Consider the following 13,782-nt stretch of genomic DNA (forward strand, 5'->3'; position numbering starts at 1 on the left):
ACACCCACCATTACCACCAGGCTTCCCCTCAAACATGAGGTCTTAAAACTCACACCTCAAAAGGTTTTTTCTGGCTCATCAACATCTAAATGATAAAGCTCCAACTTACAAATCTGAAATTCAAGGTCATAGTTGATCTTGCCCCAAGCCAACTATCTTAATCTTTTTAAGCTTAGCCCTTAATACATAGGTTATCCGCTCTAGCTATATAGGTTTACAGCATCCACCCAACTTAGCAACTTCAGCATTTCTGTCATAGGATAGAGAATGCTTCTCTCCAGTTAATTCAATTTTATCACTCTAAAAAATCTTTTAAAAGATCTCTCTAAAAAAATGATACAATACAAATTCACCTGCTGATGGAGGCCCATAAAGTCAGCAAGCAAATGTTACAATCACTAAGACGAAGATGTTATTGAAAGGTTTATGTAACACCTCACCTTTCTGTTCAAGCTTTCTTACAGTCTCCTCAGTTTCATTTTGTTTCTTCTTGTATAAAGTTTTCAGCTCTTCTATTTCATTATTTTTTCTTTCTAAAATCTGCAAGTAAACATAAACTTTTAGCATAATTTAGTACATTAATTACAGAACACAATTTTAAAATGAGTGTAATATTTTTGTAGGTTTATCTATCATAAATGTGTTCCCCAAAAAATTATAGTGCATTGAAAATATACCAGAATACTTGATTATCTGAAAAATTATGTGATCTGTTTGCGACTGCCACATATTAATTTTTAAGGAGACATAAATAATAAATTAGGTGATTCCCTAAAATATAATTCAGAAATTAGACTGTCATAAAGTGGCAGAGAGAAATCTGACATGTTGGGGTGGTACAATTCACTCTGTTGCACTGAAATATAGCATCTTTCCACACACCATCCCCCTGAGTTCTCCCCAGATGCCCTTCTACCATTTTAATGCACAATGACAACTATACCCAGACACATGGGAAGATGACATATAATAGGCTTTTTTACTATCTGCTATAATGAACCAGAAAAGGAGCTGGAAATATGTAAAACTCTGCATTACAATTTTACATCACTGATTTACATTGTATCAGAAGCTTTAAACAGTCATTTAATAAATCTGATCATGATTTTAGGGTTCAAAATATATCAACACTAAAAAACTACAGAAACAACCAAAATGTAGGAAAGTTAGCAAGCAGGAGAAAATGTTAACTAGAGGTAAACAGAAAACCAAATTGAGATTGTAAGGAGGAATATATTTTTCTATGTGGCTGAGCTATATATCTTACACACCCAAAATCAAGTAACAAAGTCATCTGCCAATGTCTCATCAACTTTTTAAGAGTGATTTTATTACCAACATTTTAGTTTACCTGGCTTATTTTAGTCTCCAAGACTAATAAATACAAGGAGCAAATACAAGGAACAAGTTTGACTGTAGTATCCAGAAAGAAGCAAAAAAAAAAAAAAAACAAAAAAAAAAAAAAGATGCAAATATATGTAAATGAAACAGTCTGAATTTTATTCCCCCTCAATTCCTAGAAAGGATTATACAAGTAAATGTTTATTATAGAACAGATCTTTGTAAAACATATTTAAGAAGCCTATTTTGTACTCTACTACCATGATCTTTCCAAACCTATTTTTTATATTCATGTATCTTATAAAGTGATAGATTCTATTTCATTTGGATATAGTATATTAAAATTATATCACCAAATATTTATGATAGAGAACTACTCTACTTAAACAACTCAAACTAATGTAAAATTCTAGTAACAAAAAGTAACATTTGCCTTTAACATTTGAATGGGGGTGACGAAAAGGAAAATAATTCAGTATTTTTTTCTCTTTCTAATATACAATCAGTGGCTTCCTTCTTGCTGTAATTCTGAAGTTCAAGGTCATGATGAGTCAAACATGCACCTGGCAAACATCAATATATGTTTCACTTTTAGTAAGCTCGGATATCTACTGCTACAGCCTAAACTACCATCTTTGTCTTAGTTTTGTGGAAGCAAAATCTTAGTTTTAAAACACTACACTCGAACTTTCTATTTGGATCAACCTTACACATTTAAAGCATACAAACATTACTGTCACTAAACTTTTGGTCATTATAAAATTATAGTATCAGCTCAAATTCCATGCAGAATAACCAGAAATTGATTTTTTATTTAAAAAGAAAGACTGAAACATTGAAAAGTCCAATCCCATTGAGCTACTCAAAAAAAGCAGCCCTCATTGTCATTACTGGCATGCAAACTATACTAAACAGAACTAAGTCCAAATGCTCCTTTTGAAATTAAAAGGAAAACTATAATTATCAAAAAACTGAAACAGCATGAGTGCAGCAGCAAACGGAAACACCAAATCATCACCCAGGATTTGGAGGCAGACTTGTTTAATGTGGATGGGTACAACTGGGAACGTTCTCAATATAACAGGCCCTGAACAGTGATGCGCTAGCACTTTTATAGGATCTGTCAGCGGGAAGTACAGAAGTAGAAGACGTGGCTGTCTTTAATTGGTTCTTACAATATGCATCATAGTGACCAGCCATTTCCAGGAGACCGTAGTAACAGGAACTAAAGTAAACTGTAGTAACATGTAGTAACATGACTGCAGTAACAGGAACTAAAGTAAACTGGAGATTACCTGGGCAACAAGGGGGCCATTTTCTGCTATATTAGGACAAAAATAAACTCTAGTGTTCACAGTTGATATCTGATTTCAACTTTAATAAAAGTTAGTGATAGAATGAAGATTTTAAAACTTTCAGTCCAGCCTTAAAATATTTTGAAGAAGAACAAAAGGATAATATAAGGTTTGAAATAAATTCTTTAGAAAATGAAGCTAACAGATCAATGTTTGTTCAGTGTTATTTCAGTAAATCCCACATATACCCTTTAATAAACAAATGGGTAGGTGGATGGATGAACAAACTGATGGACTATCAAAATCCCTAGAATATTTTAAATTCAATGAAAATAAAAGAAATTAATGATATAAATCTTACCTTCTGAACATCTGCATCGTGTTTCTGCTGTAGCTGAAGTTTTTCTTCATGAAATTTTGCTTCCATCATTTTTATTTTCATGTTGAACTTCAAAGAAAATAGTTTAATACATTATTAATTTACTGCTTCTGTTGGCAAACATATATCATTAAATTAAAATAAAGCCCTGTGTAAAAGAAAATATCATGTTCTTCTCTTACTTTGTAGCCACAGGTTCTAGCAATCACATTACACATACTGCTATGTTGATTACGCTCCTTCAACAACTTCCAAACTAATTCTTTAAGATAAATTTCAGGTAGCAGGCACAGCTCACAACACACTAAGTACAGATTCATCAGTAATCCCCTACTTCCCTCCACTCCTCAGAAAAGTCAATTTCTAGCAATATTCTGCTTTCATATTTAAATCCAGTATTCCAGCCTTAATTTTCATTTTTATAGATTTCTTCTGATCTTTTTTCCTTTGCTCACATCTATATATTCATCCAAAATACTCCCTAGCTTCACCTACATATTGGAACGTGACAATTTAATTACCTATAAAATGGTAAATTATTTGTAACGCACATCTCTCTCCTCAGTTTTCCAGTTCTCGCATGAAATCCTAGATCTCCACTCAGTCGAGGCAGTGGTTTTATCTACTTTCAAACTCTACTTAACAGTTCCTATCCTCCCAAAACCAACATTACATGCAACAGTGTTCTCAGCAAAGCAAGAAAAATCAATGCTTATAGAGAACAAGTGCATTCTAGAATTTAAAAAAAAAAAAAAAAGTGGCAACATTTGAGGAAGTGCAACACAGAATTAATTATCTCATGTGTAAGTGTAGCTGGACACTTAATTCTTGATGATTTAAAAGAACATACACAATGGAATCTGACAGACCTCATTTCTAACTCTAACTGCACCACATATTAACTGTAGCAACCTTGGCCAAGTCACTGCTTTGACAATCTATTTTTTTTTTTTTTCTGGAAAACCTATGCTTACCTCAATGGACTATAAAAATTATATTCAATGAAATAATTTAAGTGACCATATTCACAGTAGAATGAGGGAATAAAAGAAGGTATACAGAAATTATTAGTCTACAACATTCAGAAAAAAAGTTCTTTAAAAATGTTAGAAATATACTTTCAAAATATTTTCTTAAAAATTTTTGAAAGGCATTTTATATTTTCACTTACTTTTCAAATACAAGAAAGAATATAAACTGCAAGTAAACATGAATAATCAAATGAACATATCAAAATTAAGTACTAAAACTTTAAAAATGAAAGGTACACAACAGAGACATAACCATTCTCATTACCAGTGGTAAAGGAGGAGACATTCTGTTACTACCTACAAGGAAAAGTTCTGAATATTTCTCGCCTCTTTCCTTTAACCAAATGAGGCCTCTTGCTCATCTTGGCAGAAATAGAACTGAGTGATCTAACTCTAGGAAGATTTTTCAATAGAAGCATTTTGGGATCCATTAACAAGAAATTAACCTCAAAAAACAATATAACACAGCTTCCAGGTCCAGAGGACATCAGTCATGAATAGATCTCCCAATACTACCTTCCAGACTAGAGAACCTGCCACACCCTTAGCTTCTGAGGTCAGCTCTAAGTACTACATGACTGTCATAATCCATCCCACCACCTGCACTTTGCACACCTCTCTCTCCGTCCTTCCCTCCCTCTCTCTCCTTCCCTCCCTCATGTGAACTAAGACAGAATGTTAGATGCTTTGTGAAGAAATGTCAAGTCAAAGGCACAGCAGCCAAAACAAAGCAGATGAATCCAGTATACAAGAGAAAGTAAAGTAGAAATAGTAAATAGTAGAAACAATATAACATTTGAAATAGGAAGGAAGTGATCTCAGCCTCCAATTTGAGTTGTAAGGTTTTCCCAAACTTTTATTCATGGTGGCCTCTGGACTCTGCTGCTTGGTACATCAAACTTAAAGAAAAACTCCAAGAGTAGCACAGTGAAATCCCATATGTATAACTTTTACCCAGATATTTACCAGTTGTATACACTTTTTCCCATCTGCTTTGTCATTTTATGTAGGAGACCGTGACTGACCTCCATTGTATATTAGTAGCCGTCTGAAGCATTAAGTTTCTGTTGTCTGAGTTAAGTCTCTGTTAGACGCGCCTTTCCCTTTAAGTCAGGACTGCCTAACGTTGCCTAGCTAGTCCCGCCTCTAGAACTAGGACTGCCCACCATTGCCTAGCTACTCCCGCCTTTGTCAGGTTACTTGGTTACTCCCGCCTTAAGAACTTCTGCATTTCTCCGTGCCCTATATAAGCATGGCACTTCCTGCTAATAAACGAGACTTGATCAGAATCCTGTCTTGTCTCTATTCTTCGTGTCTCTTGTCCCTTTATCATCCCCACTCCCCTTCTAGGGTCCTCGTTGACTGTACCCGCGGGCCGGGACAATTTTATATCTACACCTACATCTATATGTAAGTAGATTTGGAAAGAGAGAGACCTGCATGTTCTTTTTCCAATCATTTGTAAGAAACATTTTGCTTCTTTATCCCAAAAACTTCTGTGTATATTTCTTTAGAATAGGACATGTTCATAACCATAGAAGAATTATCAAATCAATAAATGTTATATTAATATTATCAATGAAAAATAAATAGGTTTTATAAATAGTTACAATAATGCCACCTATAACTATTTTTTCTTGATTCAGAATCCAATGCAGAAGCCTTTAGTTCTTGTATCAGCTCTACCTCCTTTAATCTGGAACAGGCTTTCTGTGTCTTCACTTGATGGTTTTGAAGTGTATAGCCATATACTGAATGTCTCCTAATTTAGATATCTGACATTTCTTAATAACATTTATTAAATTTTGACATGAAAGAGATGTTGTGTCCTTTTTCAGTGCATGCTATTAGAAGAAGGTTGGTTTGTCCTAGTATTTTCAATGTAAGGTTTAGAAGCCTGGTTAAAATAGTGAATACCAATTCTTGTGAAAGTAATTTTAGAAATTAAGTTTCTCTACTGCATCCTTTAAAAACATTTTAAAAAGTATCTATTCTCTGGAAACTCTAACTTTCATGCTATAGAATGGCTCTACACTTCTGCCCTGTACTTTAGGACATAATTCATGAAAAACATCAGGATTAGAATACACAAATATTCTTACTAATACAATCAATAAAACTAATACAAGGATACAAGATCATGATTTCAGTCTGTGCTTTACACAGTCACTACAGTTAATGCTATCAAAATGGACCCCCAAAAAGCTAGGAAAGAAGCTAAGGAAGGAAGGGAAGGTAAAGAAAGCAATCACAATCAAAAAAAGAAGAAAATTGTGGAGAAATATGAGAATGGCATTCATGTGACCAGTCTCACTAATATGTACAACATGTCAAAATCCACCAACTCAACAATCTTACAGAGAAAAGATCTGTATAAGGAAGCTAGTGTTGCTAAAGGTGTTACTCAAATTAGTAGGTCACAATCAACAGTGTTAGACGAGATAGTAAGCCTATTACTAGTGTGCATAAATGAAAGGCAGAAGGCAGGTTATAGCCTGAGTCCATAGTTTGTGAAAAAGTTTGGGTTATAAATGCAGATCTCATAAAGGATAATCCATCGAGAAGTGATAATGGTGAAACATTTTGTGCCAGTAAGGAGTGATTTCCAATTTTAAAGTGAGAACTGGGGTTCACAGGGTAACTACACATGGTAAAGCAGCCAGTGCTGATAAACGGGCTGCTGAAAATTACATACACTACATCAAAGGATGACACAGAGAAATGGCTGTTGCTCTCATCAAGTTTACAACTGTGTGGAAACTTGCCTTTCCTGGAAGAAAATGCCCAGGAGAATATACATTTCCCAGGGAAAAAAAAAATGCCAGGCCACAAGCCTATGAAGGATAGTCTAACCTTATTGCTATGTGGCAATGTAAGTGCCAACCTCAAGATACAGCCTCTCTTGGTATATCACTCTGAGACCCCTAGAATGTTCAGAAAATATAAAGTCATGGAATAATAGGCTAGGGGGTTATGTGGAGATCTAACACAAAAGCCTGGGTAACAAGAGTACTATTTCTTCCTGGATCAGGCGGCTTTCTGTCCTACTCTTAGGAAATATCTAGAAAACAAAGGTTTACACTCAAGGCTCTCCTCATCATGGACAATGTTCCTGCTCACCCATGAGATTTGAACTGGCTGAAGAGTCCATGGCTCTCAGATGAATTCCTCCCACCTAATACAACTCCTCCAATGTAGCCTATGGAGCAGCTGGCTATAGCTAACCTTAAGATGCTATATACCAAGGAACTGTTCCTGAAGTGCTTCCAGATGGTCTCAGATACAGAGTTAACTCTTTCAGAGTTCTGGAAGGAGCATTACAAAATCCTTTCCTGTGTGAGGTTAACTGAGAAATTCTAAGCCAATGTCTCTCTAAGGACACTGAGATCTACCTGGAAGCAAGTGTGGCCTAAAGTTATACAGGAAAGAGACTTTGAAGGCTATGCAGAGGAGCCTGAACCTTCAACTGACCCTGCAATTGGTGACACTATCACAGCAGCAGAGTCCATAGGCTTGCAGGTAGACAGTGGTGGTGGTGAGGAACTGCTGAACGAACACTCACAGGAACTCCCTACAGAGGAACTTCAGCAACTTCTGGCTAAGCAACAGAGAGTGCAAGAGCTTTCCGAAGAGGAGGGGGAGCCTCAACAGTCAGTGCAGCAAAGTTCCTCTTCTGAAATGAAGGAAATCCTAAAAAAAATGGACAGAGGTACCTACAAACATTTGTAGAGAATATCACCCAGACAGAAAAAAAGCCAATTGTTACATTCACTTGCTTAATGACAATGTCATGCCATACTACAGAACAGTGTTAAAGACAGAAACAGACAACTTTAGACCAGTTTTTAGCTCTGAAAAGGTTGAGACCTAGTGAGCCAGAAGGAGGTCCTAGTGGACTACAGACAACCTGAAGGACAGAAAAGAACCAGCGAGCCAGATTCCTGATGTTCTTATGGAAGGGGACTCTCCTGCTAAACAATAACCACTTCCATTCCACCCTCCCTTCCTGCAAGCCAAAGATGTCAACTTGGATGGTGAGTACAGTATTAAATTGTTATTTCTGGTAAACTAGGCACATTTTATAGCTTTTTGGTGAATATACTAGGAAAATTATTGGTGTTTCTGATAAATTATGCACATTATACAGCTGTTTATATAAATAAAAAGTTCAGTTAAGGAGTGCTTTTAGAGGTCTGGAACACATCATGGGTATTTCTCGACTTTTTATGGGAAATGTCTTGACTTACAACCAACATGAGTTACAACCAGGCCTCATGAACAACTTGAGTTTGTAAGTCAAGGATCCAATGTATTTCAAATTTTGGAAAGCCTGGAGATCTCTATTTGGCTATAACGAAGTAACCAATACCAAACTTCCACTGTTAACAGTCATTAATAGGATAAACTATTAGAAATACCTCTTCTCAGGTATCAGAGAAAAGTCAGTGTGTAATATGATCCTCATGAACTGAGTCCCACCATAGTTCTGGCTTTCTGCTTGTTTACAACAACTGGAGTCCAAATAGAGCACTCCAGACACGATGAACTGAGAAAGCAGAGGTCTGAGTTCAGAGCAGTTCAAGAAGCAGCTGGAATTTTAGTAAAAGGTATGAGAGAGGTACAGTCTGCCCTGCCCAGTCCTCTGCTACTCCTTGACCACAGGCAAATGGGCTGGGATATGCATGTACTGAATCAATAACTAAGCAAAGCTGCTACCACACAGAAAACTTAACATATAAATAAGGCTGGGAGACACCAAAGAGACAGTGTGGAGACACTTTCCTAACAACTTGTGACAGTTAAGCACCATAAAGGTCACACCCTAAGCCTACTTCAAATCTCCCTAACAAAAGCTAAAAGCAAGCCTTTATCAAATCCTAGAAGACAGTTTCTTGACTGGGTTCTGCCATATTAGAGGTGTTTCACAGTATATCTGGCTTTCCACAGACTTGGCTTAACAGACAAGCCAATACATCTATATCCATAAGATACTAAGAAGTATAAACAGAAAAGCTCTTCTTAACATGATAGATAAGACAAGTGAATGCTGCTGGGTGTGACTGTATATGCCTGTAATCCAAGCAATTTGAAAGACTGAGGCAGGAAGATCCCAAATTCAAGCTCAGCCTAGGCAACTTAGCAACTTAGCAAGACCCTGTGTTAAAAAAATAAAAAAGGGGAGCTGGAGTTGTAGCTCGGCGTGAAGGATTTGGGTTTAATCCCCAGGATCACAGACACAAAAAAGTGAATACTATCTTATTCCATTACTAAAATCAACCCTTAGTGACCTTACTCTCACCTACCAGTCTTGTGATTTTAAGGTAGTTTAATCTGGAACTGAAATGTACACGTAGGCCATTTTCCCCATCACAAATGTTTATGATGAGAATCAGTTGGGATAAGTGGAAAGAGGAAAGCCTCACCTCATTTGATCAAATCTGCAGGCAATATAACCAGATGATCCACCCAGACAATACTAGAGCCATCCCAACAGTAAGCAATCCACTTACAAAAAAACGAGAGAGATATCAGGACATCAGGACTAATTTCACAGAACTGAGAGTATATACCAAGCTACCATATGGAAACGCTGCTTTTCTAAATTTCTGAAATTTATACCTAAAAGTTGAGAAAATGTATTTACATAGACCATGAGGCCCCATTTCCTCTGAAGTATTTACTTCAAAGAATAATTCTTAGGGTGGACATTACTGCCAAATGCATAAACATGATGAATATGCTCACTTATTTAATATAAAAGTCTCCTTGGGTAAAAAGACATCCTACTTACAGTACAACCAGTTAATTTTTTTAAAAATTACCAATATCATTAGTTTATTTTACTCTATGTACGAACTTCAAACTTGGGTTTTTTTTAAATAAACATTTCCAAATGTTCTATTAATCAGCTCTATTCAACAGTACTCCTACAGAGAAGTGTGTGTCCTATTTAAACTGATACATTTTACTATTAGCTGCTACACATGTGCAAATTTTAACATTTGGTACTGAAATTAACAGAACACCAAAATAAAAATAAAATACCCAAACAATCATTGATGATTCTATAAAGGATAGAATGTACTAAATTTATGCAGACATGCATCATCTATGCAGAGGCAGTAAGGATCTCATGAGCTCAGGAGTTTGTTGCCATCCTGAGCAACATAGTAAGATCCTGTCACAAAAATAAGAATAACATTTTGGTGTAGAGAATAATTCCACAAGTTTTCAATGAAGTAGAGATGTAGCCATTGTAACATTACTGAAATATTATTGGTTTGGCTTTACTAATTGTGCCTACATAGCAATTAAATTATAGAGCATAAAAGATGTAAAAAGTGTTGATTTTAACCCTCTAGACTGTCAAACTACTTCAAAAACATTATCAGCAACAATTGACTGATCTATTTTCTAAGTCACACTTTCTATGTTTTAACAGCCATCACTCATCAAATTGCAAAAGTGATTTATAAAATAATCAGGACTCACTCAGATACCTAATTCTTACAATTCTTTTCTAGAGAATTTTGTTAGATACTAATTAAAGAAAATCATCATGTTAGTAATTACAGTATCTCAGTATCTCTTACTCTCAAAATAATTTATATTTCATAACACTAAATATGATCCATTATCTTTATTTATACCTTAGCATAAAAAAGTTCTTTCTCATGTCATCTTATCCCTGGGGATTAGAAATCTGTGGAATTCCACTAAACAGTAACTTCAATCACTTCACAACTTAACACAATTAAAAGAGGTGATATTTAAACAGTGCATGCTGGTATTTTCTTTCTTCTAATTTTTAGAATTTGTTCATAAATCATGTACAAACAATTTATATAAAGCACAAACATAATGCAAACTTAGGTTTTGTTTATTTTGTTTAAGTTCTCTGCATACAGTGGTGGGTTCTTTGGTTTGATTTTATTTGCTTTTTTTGTTTTGTTTTGTTTTGTTTTTGCACTTAAAACTCTCACTCTCCTCTCTATTTCTTACTACATCAACACCTGTAGAGGATATTTGTATGCTTATAATCTTAATAAAGGGGAAAAATCTGTTAATATATATCTCCTTGTTATGACTTCTATCTAGATGTCTCCCCCAACTCACACATCTATTGATGAGGCTTTGGGAATGACTACATCATGGGTATGTGATACTGGGTTAGTCCACTGATTGGCTTAGCATAGTCCTTGGTGTGGATGATGGACTTAGCCGAAAGGAAAGATCCACTCTGAGTGTGGGTAGCAACCAACAGGCTTATATCCTGGATGAATAAAAAGGGAAAGAAAAAGGTAGGCTTGCTGCTTCCTGTCTGCCTGCCATGAACTCTTTCTTCGCTGTTATGCCGTCCTGCCTTGAGCCAGCCGACTATGGACTAAAACTTCTACAAACTGGGAGCCAAAATAAACCTTTCCTCCTTTAATCTGTGGGTATCAGATATTTTGTCCCAGCACTGAAAAGGTACCTAATACACTCACTGACTCATTAGCATCTTCCAAGATACCGGCAATGATCTAACCCTTACAAGTTAGTATTTGATATGATATTCCTTTGTATATTTATTAAATTTTGTGACATTGTATCTAAATGATTTATTTCATAATAAATGTTTTAAAACACCAGTTCTTTCATTTATTATGTCAATTTTCTATAGACTTCTTTATCTTAGAAGTATTAGAAGTCTACATTTAACTAGCAGATTCATAAGAAAAGAAGCTTAATTGGCATTACATGTAACAAAGAAGAAGCATCCCTTTTAGGTAGAAACACTCAATGTGGATGGAGGTGAAGTTCAAAGGAAATTTTTCATTTAATTTCATAAACAGTGCAACTCCTACTATTGTAGTCTCTGAGAATTGATGGTTGTTCTAAAACTTTATCTCTTCTCGTTGTGCTGCCTCTTTCATTTTCAGTGAGAACACTTTTCCAATGCTTTAAACCACATCAAGAAACTTTTTCTCAGATTAAGAAAAACTGCTACATGATGCTTACTGTCACATAATTCCACAATGTGGGTAACAGAGAAATGTGTCAGCAATTACACAGGCAAACAACTCCAAGTATACTTACAAATAATAGGATCACGTTAAAATAAAGGATCACTGTCACTGAACATTTTTTCCCATAATAACAGAAATAAATTGAAAATGTGGAAGTGATCTTAAAATATTTTATATGTATATTTTCAGTCATCAAAACAAACCAGTATAATTATTTAACTCTAGTAAAAATAATATTGTAAATATTATTGATTTAACATCTAAGCTATCTTCTACACAATTATGAATTTAAAATGGAAATTGTGCTTATAAAGTTTGATTTCTAAACACTTAAGACTCTCACAAACATCAATAGAATTAAGTGCTTTATTAAAAGCTTCCTGACCCAGCTGGACTTCTGAAATTTCTATAATATTTCACTCAACTGTCTCCACAATTACTCCATTTGACTGAGTGTAGGGCCTTCACACTGAGCTACAGCCCCAGATCATTCTTTTATTTTTTGTTTAGAGATAGGCTGGTCTCACTAAGCTCAGCACACTGGGCCACAACTTGTGATACTTCTGTCTTGACCACGCAGAATACAGGGTGTCTCAACGTATGTATTTCAACTTCCAAATTGCGATGTTCATATCTGTAAGAATTCATTAACCTACACTTCTATCAGTATTTAAAGGCAAAACACTCTCTGAAATGGACCTGAGATTTAAATACAAAAAATTTTACAAGTAAAAATATGAGATTTTCTTTTTTTATAATCTTGGAATAAGTAAGGATTTACTAGGTATGATATAAAAACCATTAACCATAGGAAAAAATTGATAGATCCAACTACTTAAGAGAAAACTTCTATACATTAAAAAAATAGCAAACACATAGTAAAAAGGACATAACTACAGAAAATTTTTATTATAAAAACTGAAATTTTTCAACGGATAAATTTTTCTTAAAATTCATGATGAAGATGATCAATTCAATGAAAATATGGCAAAGTATAAGAAGAGAAAGCTTACTGGCCCAGCCCCACCCCTGCAGCTCATGCCAGCTGCCTGCCAAGGCCAATGGGAGAGAGGCCCCGCCCCCCATGCCCCTTGCCAGTACCAGTCTCGTGCTCATGCTGCATGCCTTTCAAGAAACAACAGGAATTGCAGCCCATCCCCAACATCACCAGCCACCTACCAAGCTCTGTACAAAAGAGGAGGAAGAGTACCCAAACTACCAAATCCTTGCTGATTCTCCACCATGGTTCTCCTGAGCACAGACTAGCAGAGGCAACAACCAAAAGGTGACATGATTGAGGACAAGACCAACACCTAGGAGGAGAGTTTCACTTTAGGACTTCAGTGTTACCTACTACAAACTGAGTGGTGAGCTTGAGAGACAAGCTTGGAAAGGATGAGAGTTAGAAATCTCCTGAGTTGCCCTAAGGAGCTCAAGCTCAGGCTAGAAAGACCAAGGGCCCTGCATTCTGTGGTGGGAGGTCAGGTTTGGTGGGTGTAACCACAGGGGGTAGATCTGAAAGAGACAGCACTTAGACCAGTGGTCTGCTTGAGCTTTTGCACAGCTGCCTACATCCAGCAGAAAGTAGTGTTCTGACTTACTATTGGTCATTACCTGGGTTGCCTAAGTGTCCACACTAAAATCATAGATCTCTCTGCTCTGCTTAAGGGTGGTTCATGATTGTCTCTTATGGTTTTTCACTATCCAGTTTATACTTGATGCTATTG

At 35.8% G+C, this 13,782-nt stretch overlaps 1 protein-coding gene across 5 annotated transcripts in view; it reads right to left on the reverse strand.

Annotated features, from left to right (window-relative positions):
* The window catches only part of Cep112 (centrosomal protein 112kDa), a 517,700-nt gene that overhangs the window by 397,186 nt on the left and 106,732 nt on the right, over positions 1-13,782 (reverse strand). For all 5 annotated transcript variants that reach the window (XM_005402141.2, XM_005402139.2, XM_013503230.1 and 2 more), the window contains 2 exons: positions 2,998-3,084; positions 441-540 (listed from right to left, as the gene is read on the reverse strand). In XM_005402141.2, coding sequence (XP_005402198.1) covers positions 441-540; positions 2,998-3,084 — 187 coding nt within the window. The remainder of the gene's footprint in view (positions 1-440; positions 541-2,997; positions 3,085-13,782) is intronic.

Source organism: Chinchilla lanigera, unplaced genomic scaffold, assembly GCF_000276665.1.
Source record: "Chinchilla lanigera isolate Chin_1 unplaced genomic scaffold, ChiLan1.0 scaffold00077, whole genome shotgun sequence".
NCBI lineage: Eukaryota > Metazoa > Chordata > Mammalia > Rodentia > Chinchillidae > Chinchilla > Chinchilla lanigera.